The sequence below is a fragment of the Ranitomeya variabilis genome, chromosome 5, assembly GCF_051348905.1.
Source record: "Ranitomeya variabilis isolate aRanVar5 chromosome 5, aRanVar5.hap1, whole genome shotgun sequence".
NCBI lineage: Eukaryota > Metazoa > Chordata > Amphibia > Anura > Dendrobatidae > Ranitomeya > Ranitomeya variabilis.
The window spans coordinates 47,715,683-47,742,554 of NC_135236.1; the positions used below are offsets into that span (position 1 = coordinate 47,715,683).

General features: G+C 48.9%; 3 protein-coding genes across 3 annotated transcripts in view; 2 read left to right on the forward strand and 1 right to left on the reverse strand.

Annotated features, from left to right (window-relative positions):
• LOC143774327 (A.superbus venom factor 1-like) overlaps window positions 1-2,371 on the reverse strand; it is a 247,395-nt gene extending 245,024 nt beyond the window's left edge. Inside the window, exon 1 of the mRNA XM_077261792.1 lies at window positions 2,271-2,371. The gene's annotated coding sequence lies outside the window, so the exon portion shown is untranslated. The remainder of the gene's footprint in view (window positions 1-2,270) is intronic.
• LOC143774329 (uncharacterized) overlaps window positions 1-9,882 on the forward strand; it is a 26,948-nt gene extending 17,066 nt beyond the window's left edge. The window contains exons 17-21 of the mRNA XM_077261798.1: window positions 2,730-2,831; window positions 4,849-5,011; window positions 9,079-9,271; window positions 9,351-9,439; window positions 9,747-9,882. Coding sequence (XP_077117913.1) covers window positions 2,730-2,748 — 19 coding nt within the window. The 3' untranslated portion in view covers window positions 2,749-2,831; window positions 4,849-5,011; window positions 9,079-9,271; window positions 9,351-9,439; window positions 9,747-9,882. The remainder of the gene's footprint in view (window positions 1-2,729; window positions 2,832-4,848; window positions 5,012-9,078; window positions 9,272-9,350; window positions 9,440-9,746) is intronic.
• Window positions 9,809-15,875, forward strand: TUBB4A (tubulin beta 4A class IVa). Its single transcript, XM_077261797.1, has 4 exons — window positions 9,809-9,947; window positions 12,903-13,011; window positions 13,241-13,351; window positions 13,779-15,875. The coding sequence occupies exons 1-4, from the start codon at window positions 9,891-9,893 to the stop codon at window positions 14,834-14,836; spliced, it is 1,335 nt and encodes a 444-aa protein (XP_077117912.1). The 5' UTR covers window positions 9,809-9,890; the 3' UTR covers window positions 14,837-15,875.
• The last annotated feature ends 10,997 nt before the right edge of the window (window positions 15,876-26,872 follow it).

A 26,872-nucleotide genomic window follows, 5' to 3' on the forward strand; every position in this document is an offset into this window, starting at 1 on the left:
AGGTGCTCAGTGCTCAGAGACATGGCCGAGGTGAGGAGGCCGAGCCCAACCACCACTGAGCAAGATACAGAAGTGCAAGGTGTTCAGTGCTCAGAGACATGGCCGAGGTGAGGAGGCTGAGCCCGACCACCACTGAGCAAGACACAGAAGTGCAAGGTGTTCAGTGCTCAGAGACACAGCCGAGGTGAGGAGGCCGAGCCCGACCACCACTGAGCAAGATACAGAAGTACAAGGTGTTCAGTGCTCAGAGACACGGCCGAGATGAGGAGGCTGAGCCCGACCACCACTGAGCAAGACACAGAAGTACAAGGTGTTCAGTGCTCAGAGACACGGCCGAGATGAGGAGGCTGAGCCCGACCACCACTGAGCAAGACACAGAAGTACAAGGTGTTCAGTGCTCAGAGACACGGCCGAGATGAGGAGGCTGAGCCCGACCACCACTGAGCAAGACACAGAAGTACAAGGTGTTCAGTGCTCAGAGACACGGCCGAGGTGAGGAGGCTGAGCCCGACCACCACTGAGCAAGATACAGAAGTACAAGGTGCTCAGTGCTCAGAGACACGGCCGAGGTGAGGAGGCCGAGCCCGACCACCACTGAGCAAGACACAGAAGTACAAGGTGTTCAGTGCTCAGAGACACGGCCGAGGTGAGGAGGCTGAGCCCGACCACCACTGAGCAAGACACAGAAGTACAAGGTGCTCAGTGCTCAGAGACACGGCCGAGATGAGGAGGCTGAGCCCGACCACCACTGAGCAAGACACAGAAGTACAAGGTGTTCAGTGCTCAGAGACATGGCCGAGGTGAGGAGGCTGAGCCCGACCACCACTGAGCAAGATACAGAAGTACAAGGTGTTCAGTGCTCAGAGACATGGCCGAGGTGAGGAGGCTGAGCCCGACCACCACTGAGCAAGATACAGAAGTACAAGGTGTTCAGTGCTCAGAGACACGGCCGAGGTGAGGAGGCTGAGCCCGACCACCACTGAGCAAGATACAGAAGTACAAGGTGCTCAGTGCTCAGAGACATGGCCGAGGTGAGGAGGCTGAGCCCGACCACCACTGAGCAAGACACAGAAATACAAGGTGCTCAGTGCTCAGAGACATGGCTGAGGTGAGCAGGCTGAGCCCGACCACCACTGAGCAAGATACAGAAGTACAAGGTGTTCAGTGCTCAGAGACATAGCCGAGGTGAGGAGGCTGAGCCCGACCACCACTGAGCAAGATACAGAAGTACAAGGTGCTCAGTGTTCAGAGACATGGCCGAGGTGAGGAGGCCGAGCCTGACCACCACTGAGCAAGATACAGAAGTACAAGGTGCTCAGTGCTCAGAGACATGGCCGAGGTGAGGAGGCTGAGCCCGACCACCACTGAGCAAGATATAGAAGTACAAAGTGCTCAGTGCTCAGAGACACGGCCGAGGTGAGGAGGCTGAGCCCGACCACCACTGAGCAAGACACAGAAGTACAAGGTGTTCAGTTCTCAGAGACATGGCCGAGGTGAGGAGGCTGAGCCCGACCACCACTGAGCAAGACAGAGAAGTACAAGGTGTTCAGTGCTCAGAGACACAGCCGAGGTGAGGAGGCTGAGCCCGACCACCACTGAGCAAGATACAGAAGTACAAGGTGCTCAGTGCTCAGAGACATAGCCGAGGTGAGGAGGCTGAGCCCGACCACCACTGAGCAAGACACAGAAGTACAAGGTGTTCAGTGCTCAGAGACATGGCCGAGGTGAGGAGGCTGAACCCGACCACCACTGAGCAAGACACAGAAGTACAAGGTGCTCAGTGCTCAGAGACACGGCCGAGGTGAGGAGGCTGAGCCCGACCACCACTGAGCAAGATACAGAAGTACAAGGTGCTCAGTGCTCAGAGACATAGCCGAGGTGAGGAGGCCGAGCCCGACCACCACTGAGCAAGACACAGAGGTGGAAACACTCCTTCTGGTAGGCGTGACCTCTGGATGGCTGGACGCCTCTTCAGGAGCTTTTGTTCCTTCTACGCCCACTATGGGCGGGAACTTCTTGTTGTCCTGCGCCTCTAACTGGCATTAATTATGAAGTTCTTGTTCTGCGCCATCTTAGACCACATTTTAACATGTGGGAAGTAATAATTATTATATAAAAAATATTTACTAAATCCACTTGGGACGTCAGGATTGTCACGTATAAAAAACTCATCTTCAAGTATCCTAGTAACAGTTGGGGGTCCGCCAGTCAGGACCTTCTCCTAGAGCGGACCTAGCATTACATGACTGTCAATGGGAAGAGTGTAATACCTCATTTCCTCTGTGGTGGCGCTGCAGGCTACAGGACACTGACAGCCAGGTTCCCTCTTAGTTTCTAGCTGATCGATCCGGACTTTGTGATCAGGATCACTGCCAAGCAAAGATATGGGAACTTGTCCAACTAATTTAAAGAAAAAGTAAAAAATATCGGGGTCTCAGAAAATGGGAAAGTTTTTTAACAAATAAAATCTAAAACATATATAAAAGTTTGATATCGCTGTAATTGTACTGACCTGAAGTATCATGTTTTACCGCACGGTGAACAATGTACAGTAGAAACACAAGGACAGAATTACGTTGTTTTTAGTTCTTTTCACTATTTCCCGTGCTATAATAATCATTGGCTGCGATAGAAGAGTGTTTAGGGGTGGCTGTGTTTTATAACTATTTTACACACTGTAGTAATATTTTTTGTGACTTTTTGATTTGTGTTTTTCTATTTTTTCATAGAGCGGAGCTTGGTTTCTAAACATCCGAAACTACAAGCTCAGGTCTCCGAGGAAAGACTATCAAATCCAAAAGGGCTCAGTACTCAGCTCTGCACTTCTAACCGTAAGTGTTAGTGATTAGTGGGGTCTCTGCACCCAGACATGACAAAGGTACAAGGGTATCCTTTAATAATATATATATATATATAGATGTATAGTTGTGTGAAAAGGTATTTGCTCCTTCCTGATTTCTTATTCCTTCGCATGCGTGTCACACTTAAATGTTTCGGATCACCAAACAAATGTAAATATTAGACAAAGATAACGCAAGTAAACACAAAATGCAGTTTTTAAATGAAGGTCTATACTATTAAGAGAAAAAGAGATCCAAACCTACAGGGCCCTGTGTGAAAAAGTGATTGCCCCCCTTTAAAACATAAATTAACTGTGGTTTATCACATCATTGGGAAGCTGAGTTCAAATTCCCCAGCCACACGCAGGCCTGATTACTGCCACACTTGTTCTCAATCAAGAAATCACTTGAATAGAACCTGCCTAACAAATTGAGGTAGACCAAAAGAACATGAAAAGCTAAATATCATGTTGTGAATAAAAGAAATTTTGGAAAAAATGAGAAACAAAATAATTGATATCTGTCATTCTGGAAAAGTTATAAAGTTATTTCTTAAGCTTTGGGACTTCAGTGAGAGCCATTATCCACAAATGGAGAAAACATGGAACAGCGGTGAACCTTCCCAGGAGTGGCCGGCCTACCAAAACACCCCAAGAGCGCGGCGACGACTCATCCAAGAGGTAACAAAAGCCCCCACAACAACATCCTTAAGAACTGAAGACCTCACTTGCCTCAGTTAAGGTCAGTGTTCATGACTCCACCATAAGAAAGAGATTGGGCAAAAATGGCCTGCATGGCAGAGTTCCAAGATGAAAACCACTGCTGAGCAATAACGATATAAAGGCTCATCTCAGTTTTGCCAGAAAACATCTGGATGAACCCCAAGACTTTTTGGAGAATACTCTGTTGACTGACAAGACAAAAGTTGAACTTTTTGGAAGGTGTATGTCCCATTACCTCTCGTGTAGAAGAAACACAGCATTCCAGAAAAGGAACATCATACCAACAGTAAAATATGGTGGTGGTAGTGTGGGGCTGTTTTGCTTCTTCAGGACCTGGAAGACTTTCTTTTAAGAACTTACCTGTATTGCAACCACTAGAGGCAGCAACGGTAGGTTGCATAGTCAGGACTCAGGAGTCAGCCAGAGGTCCGTTCACTAGAGCAGCAGTATATTTTGAAGGATAAGCAAGTGAAAGGAGAGCTTGACTAATGGCTGGGAGCTCAATAATCACTCAAGGAAGGAAGTGTTTAAGTAGGGAGTTCAATCAATAGATTCCACGGTAGAAGCAATCAGGAACTCAGGTAATCAGGAACAACACAGGCATTAGTATCTAGCTTAGCAAGGAACGGTGCAGCGAGAGCAATAGCTCAAAGGGAAAAGCTGCTGCCTGGTGCACAAGAGCTTCTGGGTTCAAATCCTGACACATGGTTAATGGAACCAGGAATTCCGCTGTCTACCAAGAAATCCTGAAGGAGAATGTCCAGCCATCTGTTTGTGACCTCAAGCTGAAGCACACTTGGGTTATGCAGCAGGACAATGATCCAAAACTCACCAGCAAGTCCACCTCTAAATGACTTAAGAAAAACAAAACACAATTAAGACTTTGGAGTGGCCTAGTCAAAGTCCTGACGTTAATCCAATTGAGATGCTGTGGCATAACCTTAAAAGGCAGTTCATGCTCGGAAACCCTCAATTGTGACTGAATTATGACAATTCTCCAAAGATGAGTGGCCAAAATTCCTCTAGAGCATTGTAGAACGCTCATTGCCAGTTGTCACAAACCCTTGATGGCAGTTGTTGCTGCTCAGTGCGGCCCAACCAGGTATTAGGTTTAGGTGATCTGAAACATTTAAGTATTACAAACACAAAAATGAATAGGAAATCAGGAAGGGGGGAACACTTTTTCACACAACTGTATATATTTATATAGAATTTATTTATATATTTTGTATTATTATGTAGTTTTTATTGTAAAAATTCTTCTTTTAACAATCACGTTTCTATAGGAATATTCTTCAAACAGAAGTTCATCCAGTCCATCCAGGGATCTTTGGTCTAACCCAAAAAAAAACAAGGAAAAAAAAAAAGAGGAAAAGCCAAATTCTGGGGGGCATCAAATCAGATTCTTTATTCAATACCAAAGAAGTTAGGACAAAGCAGCCTTCAAAGGTAAATAGGTCTCTTATTAATTCCAGAGAGCAAAATCTTGTGGTGGACAGGTCCATCTGCATGGGGTGTAGATGTTCTCCTCTTGTAATCACATAGGTTTGTAACGTGGCCGGGGGCGGTAGTCGTCGGTGAGGGACTTAGTCCTGACGCCCCGGCATGCTACATGAAAGTAACAGTCCTGGCTGCGTGTGTGGGATTGGGTAGTGTGGGCTGTGTGTTTGTGCAGGCCGCATGCTGCCACTGTTCTCGGCTGGCCTGGACCATAAGACAACTCAAGAGACCAACAGTTCCTTTTCAACAACAGTTCTTTACTAGGCAGTTCCTACAGTCCTTCAGTTACAACATTAGGCAGCAGATAGCGGGCACAAAGACTTATCAGACACAGTTCACCTTCCCTCTGGGGTACTTCAGATCTAACTGGGTGGTAAATCCAGTGTAAGCCAGTCCAGCTTCTCAGCAGGCACCATGACGGTCACCTTCCTTTCCTACAGTCCCATGTCCAGTCTCCATAAGGGTCCCATAATGACCGGAGTAAAGCTTTGCACTCCTGGTCGTCTAGTGGGAAACCGCTCGGTTGGTTGACTACGTTCACAACACAGTTGAGGTTAACCCGGTGTCTTGATGGTTAAGGGGCCTGGCCACTAGAATTCTGCACCAGTAGAAATCACCCGGTACCTTGACAATTCAAGGGGCCTGGCTGCTGGGGTTCCGTCCTCCGGCTCCTATCATCTGGGACCACTCCGTTAGAGGATCGGTCACTAGTTACAACACTGTTCACTCTGTGTGTCTCCGTCCACACTCGAGATTCACGCTACCTTTCTTTCGGTCTCTTTCTCCTCCAGCCACAAGTCACCCAATGCACACGGCCTTGACAGCCTGCAGACTATGTGTCCATTCTTACTGCACACTGGGTCTTAACTGAAGTCTCTAGAAAAAACTGTCTCTGTCCCCAGCAGAGGATACCTCCCACTGTGGGCTAGTCCCAACATTAACTGTTTCTGACCCTGCAGTCTGTTGCTGGGCAGACTTAACCTTTCACACAATTCCATGCAAATATTATAATGCCCTAAATCAAGGGTAGGAAATTAATTTTCCCAATGTTACACAGGAGAGACCATGACTGTTGTGGAGGGTCACACCAATAGGCTGAAATTAATTCTGCTCAATATTAATATTAACATTCTGATAATTATTTTATATCAATATTCATTGCATCACTTAATATTGAGCAGAATTAAGTATACTGACATCCCCCTATAACCTATGAGCCCACACACAGACCCCTATATACAGTATGAGACCCCACATAGCCTCCCATATACAGCCTAAGCACCCACATAGATTCCCATATACAATGTGACCCCCACAGTCTCTTATATACATTATGAGCCCCCACATAGCCTCTCATATACAATATGTGCTCCCACATAGCCTCTAATATACAGTATGACCCCCACATAACCTCCTATATACAGCATGAGTCCCACATAGCCTCCTATATACAGCATGAGCCCCACATAGCCTCCTATATACAGCATGAGCCCCACATAGCCTCCTATATACAGTATGAGCCCCACATAGCCTCCTATATACAGTATGAGCCCCACATAGCCTCTCATATACAATATGTGCTCCCACATAGCCTCCTATATACAGTATGAGATACCACATAGCCTCCTATATACAGCATGAGCCCCACATAGCCTCCTATATACAGCATGAGCCCCACATAGCCTCTCATATACAGTGTGAGCCCCCACATAGCCTCTCATATACAATATGTGCTCCCACATAGCCTCCTATATACAGTATGAGATACCATATAGCCTCCTATATACAGCATGAGCCCCACATAGCCTCCTATATACAGTATGAGCCCCACATAGCCTCCTATATACAGTATGAGATGCCACATAGCCTCCTATATACAGTATGAGCCCCACATAGCCCCCTATATACAGTATGACCCCCACATAGCCTCCTATATACAGTATGAGCCCGCACATAGCCCCCTATATACAGTATGACCCCCACAAAGTCTCCTATATACAGTATGACCCCCACAAAGCCTCCTATATACAGTATGACCCTCACATAGCCTCCCATATACAGTATGAGCCCCACAAAGCCTCCTATATACAGTATGAGCCCCACAAAGCCTCCTATATACAGTATGACCCCCACATAGCCTCCCATATACAGTATGACCCCCACATAGCCTCCTATATACAGTATGAGCCCCACATAGCCTCCTATATATAGTATGACCCCCACATAGCCTCCCATATACAGTATGACCCCCACATAGCCTCCTATATACAGTATGAGCCCCACAAAGCCTCCTATATACAGTATGACCCCCACATAGCCTCCCATATACAGTATGAGCCCCACAAAGCCTCCTATATACAGTATGAGCCCCACATAGCCTCCTATATACAGTATGATGCCCACATAGCCTCCCAAATACAGTATGAACCCCTCATAGCCTCCCATATACAGTATGAGCCGCACATAGCCCCCTATATACAGTATGACCCCCACAAAGTCTCCTATATACAGTATGACCCCCAAAAAGCCTCCTATATACAGTATGACCCCAACATAGCCTCCCATATACAGTATGAGCCCCACAAAGCCTCCTATATACAGTATGACCCCCACATAGCCTCCCATATACAGTATGACCCCCACATAGCCTCCTATATACAGTATGAGCCCCACATAGCCTCCTATATACAGTATGACCCCCAAATAGCCTCCCATATACAGTATGACCCCCACATAGCCTCCTATATACAGTATGACCCCCACATAGCCTCCCATATACAGTATGACCCCCACATAGCCTCCTATATACAGTATGACCCCCACATAGCCTCCTATATACAGTATGAGCTCCACATAGCCTCCTATATACAGTATGACCCCCACATAGCCTCCCATATACAGTATGACCCCCACATAGCCTCCTATATACAGTATGACCCCCACATAGCCTCCTATATACAGTATGGGCCCCACATAGCCCCCTATATACAGTATGAGCTCCACATAGCCTCTAATATACATTGTGTTCCCCACATGCCAAGGGGTTGTAAAGTAGTGGACGACCACTTTAAACTTTGCACAAGATGGTTGCTAGGCCAACATGGCTGTTCAGAATATTAGGACTGATCATTCTCTTAGAGTCTTCAAGTCTAAGGCACTTTTATATTACAACAGGCATATCCTTTTCAATGGCTCTGAAATCATCGCTGACTGGGCAATATAATAAATATGTGTAAAGATGGCACGGTGTCACCAAGATCTTATTAGAGACGATATCCTTCAGCCGCATGTCTGGTATAGGAGGGAAGGGAATCCAGGAATCCGGACCTGGCCCTATTGTGCCCATTCAGCACTAGTCAGCCTTAGGCCCCCAAGACTCCCACCCTTACTAGCTCAGCCTAGAGGAAAATCTGCCCCAAAAAGCCCGACATGCCTCCTGATGCGTTTCTCCTTCAGTGCGTCTTCAGGGGAGCACAGACGCACACACTAACAAACATTCCCCTGTCCATCTCCAGCCGCAGAGACATTAATGGCAACGACATCAAGCTATGGTTTTCACAAACATGGCCACATAATGTTGCAATTAAGCTGGTGTAACAGCTATAAGTTACGACATTGACCGAGACACAGGTCATGTGCCGCTGATTCATTGCATACAGTATATATATATGTGTAAATATATATAAATCAATTGCACTACTGAATACCGGCGCACGATGGCGAAACGAACCCTGAATTATAGTTGTGCTATTTGCTGCACTTTTGTCTATAATCATTAGTTGCACTACTCAAACGCCACCACATGGTGGCGCCATCATGCTGAAATTACTTGCATTTCAGAGCTTGTTGCACTTCCCAATGGAGTCCAGGTGGTGGCGCAAAGAAGCCAGGCTCCATTTACGTCTGGGAATACTTGCTGTACTACGGTCACATGAGCACAATATGCCCCAAACCCATTGTTGTAGATAAGTATAGCCACAGGGAGTAAATAATAGTCATACCTATTTTTTTCTCAGTTGATTTGCTAAAACATGGCCACAAGGTGGTGGAGCAATGAGGAGTGGAGTCTTTAGCCCTACCCAATATGGCCACACGGTGGAGCAATAAGCTCAAGATGAGATTGTAAACGTTGCACTACCAATTAGGGCCACACGAGGGCGTAATGAAGACAGATGATGCTGTACTCAAAATGGTCACAAGGAAGAGCCAGTAAGTTGTATGTGTTGCTATACTGAATACGGCCACGCGGTGGCGCAAAGCTGAGTCTTACTGTTTTCCATCTACCTAGGTGTGGCCACAAGGTGGAGCCTTGACTATATTCCGAATAATCACTTTTGATGCAATGCCTACAAAGGGACACAAGGTGGCGCCAAGAAAGTAGGTACCTGCTTGTATTCCTAAGTTCGTCCACGCGGTGGCGGACAGGAGCCTGGTATCTGTGGTATTCTGATTTTATCAGTTGCACTACGCTGGTTTGGCCACACGAGGGCGCAGTGATCGCCTGACATCTCTTATATGTGCGACCCGGATGCTCTCGGTCATACTGTGCGACTTTATTATACCGCAGCCGTGTGGGCATCGTGACATAAAGGAAAATGGCCCCGTGCAGGGCTGTAGCCTGATACAAGATGGCTGTCGCCCTTGCAGACGGTTTTGTTTTTGCCCGCTCTTGACATGGCCGCAGGTAACCACGCCCAGACCACGCCTCTTGCTGGGGTCGCTGACGTCACTGCGTATAAAAGCTGCGGGCGCGGCGGTGGGGAGGCGCAGAAGGTTCCGGACTCAGTGCTGACAGCTGCCATCTCTGGAGACATAGACCGGCGGAGACATGAGGGAGATCGTGCACCTGCAGGCGGGACAGTGCGGCAACCAGATCGGGGCCAAGGTGAGGCCGGCTGCTCCCAGGAGCGCGCAGTCTGCGGGGGAGGGGCGCGGCCGGGTGACGTCAGCACTGGACCTCTAATATGCGTATAATGTCCGGGGAGCCGTAATAGCCAGTCATCTGCAGTGTGACGGGGCCGTGCACAAGAGCTGACACTCCACTGCCTGAGGGGTCCCACTGAGGGGGCGTGTGGGGTCCTGTGCTGCGGAGCTGGCCCCCTAATATAGGGGGAGGGGGGGTCCTGTGCTGCGGAGCTGGCCCCCTAATATAGGGGGAGGGGGGGTCCTGTGCTGCGGAGCTGGCCCCCTAATATAGGGGGAGGGGGGTCCTGTGCTGCGGAGCTGGCCCCCTAATATAGGGGGAGGGGGGGTCCTGTGCTGCGGAGCTGGCCCCCTAATATAGGGGGAGGGGGGGTCCTGTGCTGCGGAGCTGGCCCCCTAATATAGGGGGAGGGGGGGTCCTGTGCTGCGGAGCTGGCCCCCTAATATAGGGGAGGGGGGGGTCCTGTGCTGCGGAGCTGGCCCCCTAATATAGGGGGAGGGGGGGTCCTGTGCTGCGGAGCTGGCCCCCTAATATAGGGGGAGGGGGGGTCCTGTGCTGCGGAGCTGGCCCCCTAATATAGGGGGAGGGGGGGTCCTGTGCTGCGGAGCTGGCCCCCTAATATAGGGGGAGGGGGGGTCCTGTGCTGCGGAGCTGGCCCCCTAATGTAGGGGGAGGGGGGTCCTGTGCTGCGGAGCTGGCCCCCTAATACCCCTAATATAGGGGGAGGGGGGTCCTGTGCTGCGGAGCTGGCCCCCTAATATAGGGGGAGGGGGGTCCTGTGCTGCGGAGCTGGCCCCCTAATATAGGGGGAGGGGGGGTCCTGTGCTGCGGAGCTGGCCCCCTAATGTAGGGGGAGGGGGGTCCTGTGCTGCGGAGCTGGCCCCCTAATATAGGGGGAGGGGGGGTCCTGTGCTGCGGAGCTGGCCCCCTAATATAGGGGGAGGGGGGGTCCTGTGCTGCGGAGCTGGCCCCCTAATATAGGGGGAGGGGGGCCTGTGCTGCGGAGCTGGCCCCCTAATGTAGGGGGAGGGGGGTCCTGTGCTGCGGAGCTGGCCCCCTAATATAGGGGGAGGGGGGGTCCTGTGCTGCGGAGCTGGCCCCCTAATATAGGGGGAGGGGGGGTCCTGTGCTGCGGAGCTGGCCCCCTAATATAGGGGGAGGGGGGGTCCTGTGCTGCGGAGCTGGCCCCCTAATATAGGGGGAGGGGGGCCTGTGCTGCGGAGCTGGCCCCCTAATGTAGGGGGAGGGGGGTCCTGTGCTGCGGAGCTGGCCCCCTAATATAGGGGGAGGGGGGGGTCCTGTGCTGCGGAGCTGGCCCCCTAATATAGGGGGAGGGGGGTCCTGTGCTGCGGAGCTGGCCCCCTAATATAGGGGGAGGGGGGTCCTGTGCTGCGGAGCTTGCCCCCTAATATAGGGGGAGGGGGGGTCCTGTGCTGTGGAGCTGGCCCTGTAATATAGGGGGAGGGGGGTCCTGTGCTGTGGAGCTGGCCCCGTAATATAGGGGGAGGGGGGTCCTGTGCTGCGGAGCTGGCCCCCTAATATAGGGGGAGGGGGGTCCTGTGCTGTGGAGCTGGCCCCGTAATATAGGGGGAGGGGGGTCCTGTGCTGAGGAGCTGACCCCGTAATATAGGGGGAGGGGGGTCCTGTGCTGCGGAGCTGACTGTCCTGTGATGCTCTGCAGTGGAGGAGGTGGGGGTCTCCTGCTGTGGGGTCTGTGCCTGGCACACTGGTGGTGCCTCCTCGCAGTGCAGCTGGGTGTGGTGGAGGCTCAGTAGCGGCCATTGTCCATTCAGTGTAATGTCGGCGCCTCACACAGAAGCTGCAGACTGTGGAGCGTTGCAGTCGGGGGGCCGGGCCCCGTAGTTTTGCTCCTCAGATCTGGTGTTGCCCATGTCAGACGTGTGATACCTCCTCACCCTCCCTGGGCCGGATCTGGGCTCACGGTGTCAGGTGACGCCTACAGGGCAGAATTGGACCCGGGTGCCCTGGCGGGGGCGGTTGTGCTGCCACGTAGCTGCCTGTCACCTGTAGTAATGGTGGTGACACAGGGTGATGGTGGTGGGGGGGGGTTTGTGCCTCCTGATTCTTCCTCACATGACAGCAATTATTAAACATATCAGTGTTCAGCGGTGCTGTGTACCGTGTGCGGAGGCCGGTGGGCCTTACTGTGTGCGGGTGACTTGTCTGCATGCCCGGAGTCTCCAGCTGCCATCTTCTTGTGTGGTGGACTGCAGGGCGAGCGGTGGCGGCGGCATGTGACAGCCCGGCCCTGCCAGTGACACACTGCATAGGATTGTGTGACTGGTGGGGGAGGGGAGGTGCAGGGACGTGACTGTACTGGGAAAGTGCAGGGTGTTATAGGGACGCTCCGCTCCCTGTACTCGCCCTGGTGAATCCATAGATGGGGAAGGGGCCTTGGGTTGTGGGGGTCTCGGGTTGTGGGGTCTTGTCTCGGGTTGCGGGGTCTCCTCGGCTGTCAGCATTTCATGTGCTGTTTAAATATGAAGTTCAGATCTGGAGACTATAAGGCGCCTTATGCTCCTGGGTTAGAGCGGGGTGGTTCTCCCCTGGGGGCCATGACTTCCCTGTGTCATGTGGTGTATACAGCGCTGGACCTGCAGCAATTAAAGGGGATGTCCAGAACTCGCACTAATGGCCTCCCTGCAAGATAAGGCGACATCCAGCAGGTATCAGCCCTGGATGTGAGGCTACAGGTGGCTGTGTAATGGCCGCTCCTGGGTGCTGCTGCTCAGCTCCCCTTCACTTCTATGGGGTATACTCAGGGCGGCCAATAAGCCGGGCACTGCTGGCTTCTTCCATGGCTTTACATTAACAGATGGGTCGGACCCCCATAATCTGCTGGTGTCAGGCCTGGACATCCCCCTCTAACTCTTATATTTCTTCTTTCTTCCACAGTTCTGGGAAGTGATCAGTGACGAGCACGGCATCGATCCCACAGGAACCTACCATGGAGACAGCGACCTGCAGCTGGAGAGGATTAACGTCTACTATAACGAGGCCTCAGGTACCCCACAACATCATGGCGCCAGCTCTCTGGAGGTTGGACTGTGATCCGTCTTCATTGTAGAAGCGCCCCATGACTGGCTGCTGTGTAACGGCACAAGCCGGATATCGGAGCGAGTGGAGCTGCAGTATAAAGCAATGGGGAGAGACCTCCTAAAGCCGAGGCCTCTTCTGAGGTGGGAGGATGAGTCCTGGATGGCGTCTGAGCAGGTCTTTGCTTTGTTCTGCAGGTGGGAAGTACGTTCCCCGTGCCGTCCTCGTCGACCTGGAACCCGGCACCATGGACTCTGTACGCTCCGGACCTTTCGGCCAGATATTTCGACCAGACAACTTTGTGTTTGGTAAGTTGGTTGTGTGGGATTCTGCCAGGAAGTGTTGTCATAGTCACTGGTCAGGTCGCTGTGGGGGGTCTGAGCTCACCCCTTACTACATGCCGGCCTCTCCCTGTACGTGTATGATGACGCCTAATAACCCTGGATAAGTAGTTGTTTAGTATTCACGGCCCGGCCTGATTTATAGGTGCTGTGCACACAGGTGTGTCAGCGTCTCACATCCTCCACTCCTCCCTGTCCTAACAATAAGGACATGTCACCCGGGTGTCTCTCCACCATGGTAGAACTGGTCTGGCATCCTGTGGTCAGTAGGGCAGCCATTTTTGTGTGCGTCTATGCCCATATGATGGGGGAGATTACTGGGTATGGGGTGGCGTTTCTTAAATTGCCCATTAATGTGTTTTTTTTATTGTTTGTATTTTTTTTCTGCATGCAGGTCAGAGCGGTGCAGGAAACAACTGGGCGAAGGGCCACTACACCGAGGGTGCAGAGCTGGTGGACTCCGTCATGGACGTGGTGAGGAAGGAGTCTGAGAGCTGCGACTGTCTGCAGGGGTTCCAGCTCACCCACTCTCTGGGCGGTGGGACCGGCTCTGGGATGGGGACCCTTCTCATCAGCAAAATCAGGGAAGAGTACCCTGATCGTATCATGAATACCTTCAGTGTGGTCCCCTCCCCCAAAGTGTCTGACACCGTGGTGGAACCCTACAACGCCACGCTCTCCGTGCACCAGCTGGTAGAGAACACAGACGAAACCTACTGCATAGACAATGAGGCTTTGTACGACATCTGCTTCCGCACACTCAAGTTGACCACTCCAACATACGGAGATCTTAATCACTTGGTCAGTGCAACCATGAGCGGCGTCACAACCTGCCTGCGCTTCCCAGGTCAGCTCAACGCTGATCTCCGTAAACTAGCCGTCAACATGGTCCCCTTCCCACGTCTTCACTTCTTCATGCCAGGGTTTGCGCCATTGACAAGCCGTGGAAGCCAACAGTACCGTTCCCTGACTGTACCAGAGCTCACCCAGCAGATGTTCGACTCCAAAAACATGATGGCTGCTTGCGACCCAAGACACGGACGTTACTTGACAGTGGCCGCTGTGTTCAGAGGTCGCATGTCCATGAAGGAGGTGGACGAGCAGATGTTAAATGTCCAGAATAAGAACAGCAGTTACTTTGTGGAATGGATCCCCAACAATGTGAAGACCGCCGTGTGCGACATCCCACCACGAGGGCTGAAGATGGCGGCCACCTTTATTGGCAACAGCACTGCTATCCAAGAGCTGTTCAAACGCATCTCCGAGCAGTTCACCGCCATGTTCCGGCGCAAGGCTTTCCTTCACTGGTACACAGGAGAGGGCATGGACGAGATGGAGTTCACCGAGGCCGAGAGCAACATGAACGACCTGGTGTCAGAGTACCAGCAGTACCAGGACGCCACCGCAGAGGAGGGAGAGTTTGAGGAAGAGGCCGAGGAGGAGGTTGCTTAATTCCCCCCCCCCTTTCACCTACCCACAACTGCTAACCCTCCTCTCATCATGCCATCCTAAGTCCCACCACCAGATTGCAGGACAGCACCCCAATAATTAGCAGTGGAGCCTCAGAATAGTCGGAATACCCTGACACTAAACCGTCACAGCTGGAAAATGCACTATAACAATTTGGCCAATCCTTGGTTTCTGGAGACCTCTTGATGTCCGTCTGTGTTGTAGGTGACCAGGCCTCGGTGCCCGGCCAGGCTGTTGTGATATCGCATGTCTGCATGCTCCAGAGAGATGCACGCTCCTAATCATGGAGGATTGTTCTAGTTAGTCTGGTTTAAGAAAGTAATTTGTGATTGTCCTCCTAGAGTCCTTGGCTGCCAGGTGCTCATCTCGTGCACCATGACTGTGGCCATAGTGGTGGTGCCATGTCGGTGATGCCCCTTTTCTCCCAGTGAATAGGAAACTGTGGTTTCAGTATTAGAGGAGGGGGCAAAGGGCTGGAATCTCTTTATTTTTGTTATCCTCCAACCACTTTCACTGCCGTTCTGAGGCTCTGCTGCCAGTATACTCTTCTTGCTGCCCATCAGACAGCACTTGCCACCTAACCCTCATCTCAGTACCACACGAACACTACTGGCACCTCAGCTTCTGTGCATGACGAGTCTCCACAAATCTAACCCCCTTATTTCTGTAACTGTCTGCCGGTGAGCCCACCCATCATGGCTATCTGGCGTCATTGGCCCTCCATGGTGAGGACGTTACACTGCCCTCTAGTGGCACACACCACCTGATCTACGAAGGATCCATTCCTAGTGCTCATGAGGACTGAAGATCCTGTGTCTGGATTACTCCATCCCCCGCCCTGTGTCTTCTGCTGCTTTTTATTTGTTTTTCTATTGTGTGAATGGTTTAAGTGCATACATACTGTACACGTGATTGTGAATGTCACCCGTATCATTGGACCTGTCGCACAGGATGACGGCTCTTCTCCCAGCCATGCTATAAAGTCTGCACACTACTGAATAAAAAACCTGTGCAAAAACTACTCTTGTCGTCTGTGGCCTGGTGGTGGGGCGGGGGGTGTAGTGAATTGTACAGCCCTTTCTAGGAGGAAAAGGCTCTCTGATGCAAGAAAGGATTCTTCCCAGTTAGTGTTAATGATGGGATCACTGATGTGATGGTCCTAACACTGGGGTTGGATAAATGTGAAGGACTAGGTGCAGTGTTCTGCAGCAGCGGTCGTGACACCTGTCGGTGACTGGCTGCAGCGCTGGTATTGCGGGGTACAACAATGCCCTCCCTTAGTGTTCGGCTACCCCATAATGTGCCCCTCCTCCAGGGTTGTGACTGGTGGGCTGAATACTATACACTTAGGTTAGATTCTTGCTTCCAGCTTAGCCAAACTGGTGGCCATATAAGTTATCAATCCTCACTGGTGAGTACGTGAGGCTCTGCCATTATAGGATGTGCTGCTTCCCTGCAGGTATCGCGGCTCGGGTGTGCCCCATGGATGACTTCACTGGGCGGGGACCGGACGTGGCTGCTTCCCTACTAGCTAAGGTGATGGGTGTCAAGTCCTAGATGGTGACGTGTCTGATCTACAGACGCCTGCACCACGGGAGAACAGGATGCAAAAATTTAAAAAAAAAAAAAAACTTGCAGCATTAAAGGGGTGTTCCAATCTGGATCATCCTGTCCAAATGTATAGTAATGGCAAACCTCTAATTAGGAGTTTAAAAATCATTTTATTTTTTTATTTGTTTTAGCTTCCTTTCCTCCTGTGCAGGACCTTTTCTTGGGTATCCATGGTTACATCCATTGACTTAGTGAGGTTGCTAGTGGTTGTATCCATGGATACCTAAGGTCCTGCACATGAGGAAAGAGACATGGCAAAAATAAATCTGTAATTGTAGGTTTCTTCTAATATTTCCATCTACATATTGGGATATGATTTTGGATGGTCATACCCCCTGTGCGTTGGCTGTGGGTCTCCTCCATCATCTGCCTATGAGGCTGAGGAGTTTGGGGTAGGGGACCTGCTGCCCGTCCAGACCCTGTGGACTTTACTCGCGCTTTATGCTGAGGTCTTTATAGGTTGGGGAAGATCTGCATTGTCTCCACATCATGGCCGCTTCTCCGGCCTGTAATAACCACAAGCGCTGACTAATCCAGAGGTCAGTGCACCTGTTCACACCCAGCCGATCCGCCTGCTCTGGAGCCCGCTGCCCATCCCGGGAGCCACGGTGACTCAGCGCCAGTAGCGGCTGTCAGCGCTCCGTTGTCACCGGCGGCCTCCTGTCCGGTAGAAGCTTCACCCTCGACCACACTTCTTAGGGTGTGTGCACACGTTGCGGATTTGACGCAGTTTTACATCCGGTTCACAGTACCATGTAAATGTATGGAAAACAAAATCCGCAGTGCACATGCTGCAGAAAATACCGCGTGGAAACGTTTTATACCTGCTCCTCAATAGGAATCCACAGGAAAAATCTGCAGGTAAAACAAAGGGCGCAGAATCTGAAAAATCCGCAATGTGTGCACATAGCCTTAAGTGGAGCTGTGAATGAGCCTTGTAAAATAACCTAAAGGGATCACCAAAATGGCCGCTTTTCTCTGGGTCAGCACCTCCACCCCTACTGGCCAAAAGTTAAATGGGCAAATGCTGCTGCTTTAAAGGACACAAACTATAGACAAGTGTGGTGATGTGTCTTGTAAGTACTTTTGTTTGAGGATAAGTTCACACAGGGCATTTTTGCTGGGGGGTTTTCTGCAGCAAAACCTGATCATCTTGTCAGGAAAGAAGCTGCGTCAAAAACGCAAGTTTTGGTGCATTTTTTTTTTTTTTTCTTTGTCCATGCTAAAGTCCTTGGATTTTCAGCAGCAAATAATACCTGCATTTTTGCTGTGTTTTTTTTTCTTCACCCATTCAAGGCAATGGGTGAAAGTGACATGCTCTATGTCCAAAAAACCCAGAAAAGCACAAAATACTGATCTAACAAAAACCCAATGTGTGTGCATGAGATTTCTGAAATCTCATAGGCTTTGCTGGTACTGTAAAAAGCAGCTGAAAATTAGAAAAAAACCACCCTGTGTGAACTTCCCCTAATGGCAGCTATATGGAAAGACCCCATTTAGTATTTGATGTCAGTCCCCTCATTCCAGAGAGGCCGTACATGACAAGATTGTGTTGTGCCGATTATTGTCTGTTCTCAGCCATGTTAGTGCTAGATAGTCTCCTGCTCCGCGGCTGTGTACACAAGGCCTCTGGGTGTATACACCGCCCGTATGGGTATATACACCGCCCGTATGGGTATATACACCGCCCGTATGGGTATATACACCGCCCGTATGGGTATATACACCGCCCGTATGTGTATATAGAGCTGCTCAAACAGAGGAAGCCGTAAACTTCCAGTGACGGAGGAGACACAGCCCATAGAAAAGGCGAAGACGCCATCAGTGAAGGCTGATACTACCTGTTATGTCGCTCTAAGGCCAAGTTCACACTAGCGTAAAAGAGATCTTGTTTGATTTTCAGAAAAAAAATGTACGTCTGTAGCAAATAAAACTCTGCATCTTTCTACAAAAGAAAATGTCACATTTCAACATCTACTAGATCTCTCGTGTTCCCAGTCACCAGGAAACAGATAATTTACAGATGACCACAATGATGATAGTGCTAAAAGTATGGCGATGCCAAGGTGTCGTTACTACTCATCCGGAGATGGCCCTCCACCACCATCTCTCCATGTAGGAGGGAATGGTCACAGCTGCAAATTTTCAATGGCTGCTGCTGTTGTTGATCTTTTCTACACTATAGGCCTCATGTACAGTAATGTCATCTAAAGGACTTATATACACAGTGGTCTCCTACAGTCATCTGTAAGACTCATGTACACTGTGATGGTCTCCTATGGTCATCTGTAGGCCTCATGTACACTGTGATGGTCTCCTATGGTCATCTGTAGGCCTCATGTACACTGTGATGGTCTCCTATGGTCATCTGTAGGCCTCATGTACACTGTGATGGTCTCCTATGGTCATCTGTAGGCCTCATGTACACTGTGATGGTCTCCTATGGTCATCTGTAGGACTCCTATATAGTGATAGTCATCTATAGGCCTCATGTACAGTAATGTCATCTAAAGGACTTATGTACACAGTGGTCTCCTATAGTCATCTATAAGACTCATGTACACTGTGATGGTCTCCTATGGTCATCTGTAGGACTCCTATATAGGGAGTCATCTATAGGCCTCATGCATACAGTGATGGTCTCTAATGGTCTTCTATAGGCCTAATTACATTGTGATGGTCTCTGGTCATCTATAGGCCTCATGCACACGGATGGTCTATGGTCATCTGTAGGCCTCATGTACATTGTGATGGTCTCCTATGGTCATCTATAGGCCTCATGTACATTGTGATGGTCTCCTATGGTCATCTGTAGGCCTCATGCACACTGTGATGGTCTATGGTAATCTGTAGGACTCATGTACACTGTGATGGTCATCTACAAACCTCATGTATACAGTGATTGTCATCTACAGGCCTCATGTACACTGTGATGGTCTCCTATGGTCATCTATAGGACTCGTATATAGTGATGGTCATCTACAGGCCTCATGTATACAGTGATGGTCTATTAAATGCCTCATGTACAGTAATGGACTGCTATGGTCATCTACAGGCCTCTATAGGACTCACGTACAATGTGATGGTCTCCTATGCTCATCTATAGGACTTATATACAGTGATTGTCATCTACAAACCTCATGTATACAGTGATGGTCTCCTATGGTCATCTATAGGCCTTGTACACTGTGATGGTTTACGATAAGCCTTATGTATAGTAATGGTCTGCTATTGTACTTATGTACACAGTGGTCTCCTACTGTGATGGTCTCATGCTCATCTATAGGAATCATATACAGTGATGTTCTATGGTCATCTATAGGCCTCATGCAAACTGTGATGGTCTCTTATGGGCATCTATAGGCCTCATATACAGTGATGGTCTCCAATGGTCATCTATAGGACTCATGTATACAGTGATGGTCTCCAATGGTCATCTATAGGACTCATGTATACAGTGATGGTCTCCTATGGTCATCTATAGGACTCATGTATACAGTGATGGTCTCCTATGGTCATCTATAGGCCTCGTATACAGTGATGGTCTCCTATGCTCATCTACACGCCTAATGTACAGTAATGGTTTGCTATTGTCATCTAAGGGACTTATGTACACAGTGGTCTCCTGTGATCATCTATAGGACTCATGTACACTGTGATGGACTCCTATGTTCTTCTATAGGACTTATATACAGTGATTGTCATCTACAGGCCTCATGTATACAGTGATGTTCTCCTATGGTCATCTATAGGACTCATGTACACTGTGATGTCTCCTATGGTCATCTACAGGCCTCATGTATACAGTGGTGGTCTCCTATAGGATTCATGTACACTGTGATGGTCTCCTATGGTCATCTATAGGACTCATATACAGTGATGGTCATCTATAGGACTCATGTACACTGATGTCTCCTATGGTCATCTATAGGCCTCATATACAGTGATGGTCTCCAATGGTCATCTATAGGACTCATGTATACAGTGATGGTCTCCAATGGTCATCTATAGGACTCATGTATACAGTGATGGTTTCCTATGGTCATCTATAGGATTCATGTATACAGTGATGGTCTCCTATGGTCATCTATAGGATTCATGTATACAGTGATGGTCTCCTATGCTCATCTACACGCCTAATGTACAGTAATGCTTTGCTATTGTCATCTAAGGGACTTATGTACACAGTGGTCTCCTGTGATCATCTATAGGACTCATGTACTCTGTGATGGACTCCTATGGTCATCTATAGGACTCGTACACTGTGATGGTCATCTATAGGTCTCATATATACAGTGATGGTCTCCTATCGTCATCTATAAGACTCATGTACAATGTGATGGTCTCCTATGGTCATCTATAGGACTCGTATACAGTGATGGTCATCTACAGGCCTCATGTATACAGTGATGGTCTACTAAATGACTCATGTACAGTAATGGACTGATATGGTCATCTACAGGCCTCTATAGGACTCATGTACAATGTGATGGTCTGCTATGTTCATCTATAGGACTTATATACAGTGATTGTCATCTACAGGCCTCATGTATACAGTGATGTTCTATGGTCATCTATAGGACTCATGTACACTGTAATGTTCTCCTATGGTTATCTACAGGACTCATGCACACTGATGGACTCCTATGGTCATCTGTATGCCTCATGTACACTGTGATGGTCTCCTATGGTCATCTATAGGCCTCATGTACACTGTCATGTCTCCTATGGTCATCTATAGGACTCATGCAGTGATAGTCATCTACAGGCCTCATGTATACAGTAATGGTCTCCTATAGTCTTCTATTTCTATAGGATTCATGTACACTGATGGTCTCCTATGGTCATCATAGGACTTATATACAGTGATTGTCATCTACAGGCCTTATATATACAGTGATGGTCTCCTATGGTCATTTATATGACTCATGTACACGGTGATGGTCTCCTATTGTCATCTACAGGCCTCATGTATACAGTGATGGTCTCCTATGGTCATTTATAGGACTCATGTACATGGTGATGGTCTCCTATAGTCTTCTATAGGACTCATGTACACTGATGGTCTCCTATGATCATCTATAGGACTCATATGCAGTGATGATCTCCTATGGTCATTTATAGGATTCATGTACACGGTGATGGGTACTTAGTTATATAGGTTGAAAAAAGACTTAGGTCCATCAAGTTCATCCTTTCTCCACCAGTTACACATTCTCTGTCACTAGACTATTTATAACACATAATGCCATTTGTTGTGAGGAAATCATCCGGCCCTTGTATAAAAGCTGTTATAGTGTCGGCCATTACTATCCCTTGTGATCGCCATTCCACAGTCTGACTGCTCGAACTGTAAAGAACCCTTGTCTTATTAGCTGCCGGAATCGCCTTTATTCCACAGGTAATAAGTATGGTCCTCAGTATGTTTTTTGCAAGGGAGTTCTCTTTTGCTTGTGTCCTCCAGTGAGCCTCATGTACACATTAATGTTCTGTTATGATCACTATAGGCCTCATCAGGGCCAGAACAAGGTATAGGCAAGGTAGGCACCTGCCTAGGGCTCTGTCTCCCAGAGAGGGTGCAAACTCTAAAAAAAAAAACTGACATCTGGTCTCCCATGGGGCAAAAGGGAGCAGTGTCACTGGCTGACACTGCTCATCCCTCTTTTCCTGCGCCTCGGCCATCATTCCCTCCTTGAACTCAATTGTCCTTGCCCACAGTTGTACCAGCTAGCAGAGGAGACGGCGGAGTGATGGATGGGGAGTGACTGCATTTACCTCCCCCTACGATCAGCTTTATAATTGGCTAGTGGTACTGTAGTTTCCCCTCCCTTTTTAGAGGTCACGTTCCCCATCCCCTTTCCCCCCTGTTTTAAAATATTATAATATTACGGTATGTTTCAATAAAAAAATATATATATATTTAAAAATGTTGGGAATCTCTTCTTGACAGGTGAATATATTTATCCCGTGTCTTTAGTTTTTTATGTGAAGATCTTTGGAAGTGCCTAACGCTTATGCTGTATTTTGGACTTACGATTTTTTTAGGTTGGTGCACCAGTAGGATCCAAATCCGTCGGTAATTATGTTAAATAATGTGGCACTCTGTGCGGTTTTAAAAACACAGACGTTAATTTTATTATGGAAACATATCCGACAAAATTAGAGACGTTTTGGTCAAAACCTGCTCTTCATCAGTCAGCGCCTCCTGCACGGCGGCGGATACGGCCCAGCTTCACCCTGCGCTCCACTCTGCAGTGTTTCATCTGTCCGGCCGACTGATGAAGGGCAGGCTGTGACCAAAACCTCTCTGATATTGTCGGATACTTCTACATAATAAAATTATCATCCGTGTTAATGCAAGAGTGCCAAGTTATTTACATAATGCACCCACAATCACACACATACACACCTGCAGTTACACACTTACACATACACACCTGCAGTTACACACATGCACACCCGCAGTAAAACACATACACACCCGCAGTCACACACGTGCAGTTACACACATACACACTCGCAGTCACACACATACACACCCGCAGTCACACACACACACCCGCAGTCACACACACACCCGCAGTCACACACTTACACACCCGCAGTCACACACTTTCACACACACCTGCAGTTACACACATACGCCCCCGCAGTTACACACATACACCCCCGCAGTCACACACTTTACACATACACACCCGCAGTCACACACATACACACCCGCAGTCACACACACACCCGCAGTCACACACTTTCACATACACCTGCAGTTACACACATACACCCCCGCAGTCACACACTTACACATACACACCCGCAGTCACACACATACACACCCGCAGGGCCGGCCCGAACGTATAGGCGGCCGCCTAGGGCGCCGACCCTAAGGGGGCGCCAGAGAAAAAATTATAAAAAATCTTTTCAAAAGGCAAAAGGTGTATGGAGCGGAGCTGAATGTGTATGAGGTGTATGGAGCGGAGCCGTGTGTGTATGAGGTGTACGGAGCAGAGCCGTGTGTGTATGAGGTGTACGGAGCGGAGCATTGTGTATGAGGTGTACGGAGCGGAGTCGTGTGTGTATGAGGTGTATGGAGCGGAGCTAAATGTGTACGGAGCGGAGCTGCGTGTGTACGAGGTGTATGGAGCTGAGCGCGTGTGTACGGAGCGCAGCCGTGTGTGTAGGAGTAGCTATGTGTGGTCATTATACGGTTAGAAGTATCATGTGCGGCCAATATACAGTATGGAGCATCATGTGTGGTCATTATACAGTATGGAGCACTGTGTGGCCATATTTTTTTGTTTATAATTCTTTATGAAACAGTGTGATCAGCAGTGCTAAATGGGTGTGGTTGGGATGTGGATATGGGTGTGGCTAGTTATGAATGGGTGTGGTCAGAGGCGTGGCCTAAAATTTGCCGCGGACACATACACACCTGCAGTCACACACATACACACCTGCAGTCACACACATACACACCTGCAGTCACACACATACACACCTGCAGTCACACACATACACACCCGCAGTCACACACATACACACCCGCAGTCACACACATACACACCCGCAGTCACACACATACACACCCGCAGTCACACACATACACACCCGCAGTCACACACATACACACACACCCGCAGTCACACACATACACAGTCACACACATACAGTCACACACACACACACACACACACACCTGCAGTAAAACACATACACACCCGCAGTCACGCGTACACATACGTAGATAAACACACGCAGTCACATAAATACACATACACACCTGGAATTCCCCCCAGGGCTGTGAGTTACTTGGTATTGGGTCCGGTACTTAAGGGGATGTGTCCTGGCGACCCCGTCCGTGGCCCTGGGTGCCCATGTAAAAGGATATTGATTAAAGTTTATGTTCGTGACGCCACCTGTGGTATTCGGTCAGTAGGGACCAACGCTGCTTAAGGGGGTCCTCTGGGGTGATGGTATGGCAGCTAGATGGTATAACTTCCCACAGGTGAAGTATGTCCCCAGGGCTCCCGTGTATAGATGAGGATGGTGAGAGGTGCAGTGAAGAACGAGGACACAGGTTTGCAGTCTCTTTACCTTGTTTACTGAAGCTTCAGGCAACTGCAGTCCAGGGCATCAGATCACAGGTACAGGCAGGGTCCGGCCGGCTTGGAAGCAAATCCAGAGTCCCCTTTACCAGGTGGAGATGAAAGCTTTCCTTTAGCGTGGTGGTGTTGTAGTCCCTTACTGCCTATGGCTTCTGATAAGGTCCTCACAGTTCCTCTCTGTCCCCCATATAGGATAGGACACAACCCGTATGACAGGTGACTCGAGCCTTTTTACAGGGTCTCTATCACGACCCTGGCCCTATATGTCACTGTGCCTCCTGGGTGTAAAGGTGGACAGGTAACTTAAAGTTCAACTGTCCTGCCGGTTTCAGCTATGCCTCTTAGAGGTCGACACGGTCTCGGTCTTCTGGCTACCAGAATCTGCGCTGGCCAGGGAGGTAGCCAAATCATGGCTCTGCTCCCCTGGTGTCACTCTCCTGTCCTTCTCTCTCCTGCACACTTTCCACAAGCTGTCCGTTCTTTCTCAGTTCTCTTTCTCCAGGAGCTGAAGCAACTCTGGCTACATGGCCCCTTCAGTCTCTCTTCTTTCCTCTTTCCGCCAGGAGCTACAGACTCCCACGTCTGCTCAGCTATTCTATCGTACCAGCTCCGCCTAGCTGATGTTCCTTGACAAGCTCCCTTCTGGCAATCTCTCTCTAGCACATCTTTCTGCTTCCTTCCCCTGTCTCTCTGACAGGAACTGACTACTTTTCCCTCCAGACCAGAATGTAGGGAAGTTTCCCTTAATCTGGGTTCAGAGCTACCCCTTCTGGCCTGGAGTGTGAACATGTTGTTTGCATTGTGATTACCTGATAAAAGGAATCCTTCATTGGTTCCAAGCTTGACATCACTATCCCCGTGAGGAAAGCAATGCCACTGTGACAACCAGGACCCTGGGGCCTCACACACCCACAGTCACACACATACACACCCACAGTCATGCACACAGACACACGGTCACGCGCACACTTACGTAGATAAACACCCGCAGTCACACACATACACACCTGCTTTGGTGTTCTATTAATGTACTGATGATGATTTTAGTTTCGTTTTCATCTCCCTACTGCATCTCTGGAGCTCGGCTACAGTGATCTTGGGGTTCTTCTTTACCTCTCTCACAAGGCTCTTCTCCCACGATTGCTCAGTTTGGCTGGACGGCCAAGTCTAGGAAGACTTCTAGTGGTCCCAAACTTCTTCCATTTAAGGATTGTGGAGGCCATTGTGCTCTTAGGAGCCTTGAGTACTGCAGAAATTCTGTTGTAACCTTGGCCAGATCTGTGCCTTGCTACAATTCTGTCTCTGAGCTCCTTGGCCAGTTCCTTTGACCTCATGATTCTCATTTGGTCTGACATGCACTGTGAGCTGTGAGGGCTTATATAGACAGGTGTGCGTCTTATATAGACAGGTGTGCGCCTTCCCAAATCAAGTCCTATCAGTTTAATTACACACAGCTGGACTCCAATGAAGGAGTAGAACCATCTCAAGGAGGATCACAAGGAAATGGACAGCATGTGACTTACATATGAGCGTCTGAGCAAAGGGTCTGAATACTTATGACCATGTGATATATGTCAGCTTTTCTTTTTTTAATAAATTTGCAAAAATTTCTACATTTCTGGGTTTTTTTCAGTCAAGATGTGGTGCAGAGTGTACATTAATTAGAAAAAAAATGAACTTTTTGAATGTACCAAATGGCTGCAATTAAACAAAGAGTGAAAAATGTAAAGGGTCTGAATACTTTCCGTACCCATACATATCAATGGTCTCCTATAGTCATCTATAGGCCTCATGTATATTGTGATGGTTCCCTAACATCATCTAATAGGTTTCATGTACTCTGTGATAGTCTCCTATGGTCATCTACAGTTATCTGAAAAAGTGTTTGCCCCTTCCTGATTTCCTATTATTTTGCATGTTTGTCACACTTAAATGTTTCAAATCACCAAACAAATGTAAATATTAGACAAAGATAACGCAAGTAATCACAAAATGCAGTTTATAAATGAGTTATTATTAATGGAAAAAAATCCAACCCTGCAGGGTCCTGTGTGAAAAAGTGTTAGCCCCATAAACCATAACTGTTTGAGCCACAATTAGCAGCAACAACTGCAATCAATCATTTGTGATAACTGGCAATGAGTCTTCTACAACATTCTGGAGGAATTTTCCCCACTCAGCTTTTCAGAATTCTCATAATTCAGCCACATTGGAGGGTTTCTGAGCATGAGCCGCGTTTTAAGGTCATGTTGCAGCATCTCAAAAGGATTACGGTCAGGACTTTGACTAGGCCACTCCAAAG

What these genes read in the sequence shown, in the direction of transcription:
- TUBB4A (XM_077261797.1), top strand. Translation starts at nt 9,891, where the DNA reads ATGAGGGAGATCGTGCACCTGCAGGCGGGACAGTGCGGCAACCAGATC. An exon ending in GCAACCAGATCGGGGCCAAG is followed by an intron (nt 9,948 to 12,902) that starts GTGAGGCCGGCT and finishes TTTCTTCCACAG; the next exon opens with TTCTGGGAAGTGATCAGTGA. An exon ending in CTACTATAACGAGGCCTCAG is followed by an intron (nt 13,012 to 13,240) that starts GTACCCCACAAC and finishes TTTGTTCTGCAG; the next exon opens with GTGGGAAGTACGTTCCCCGT.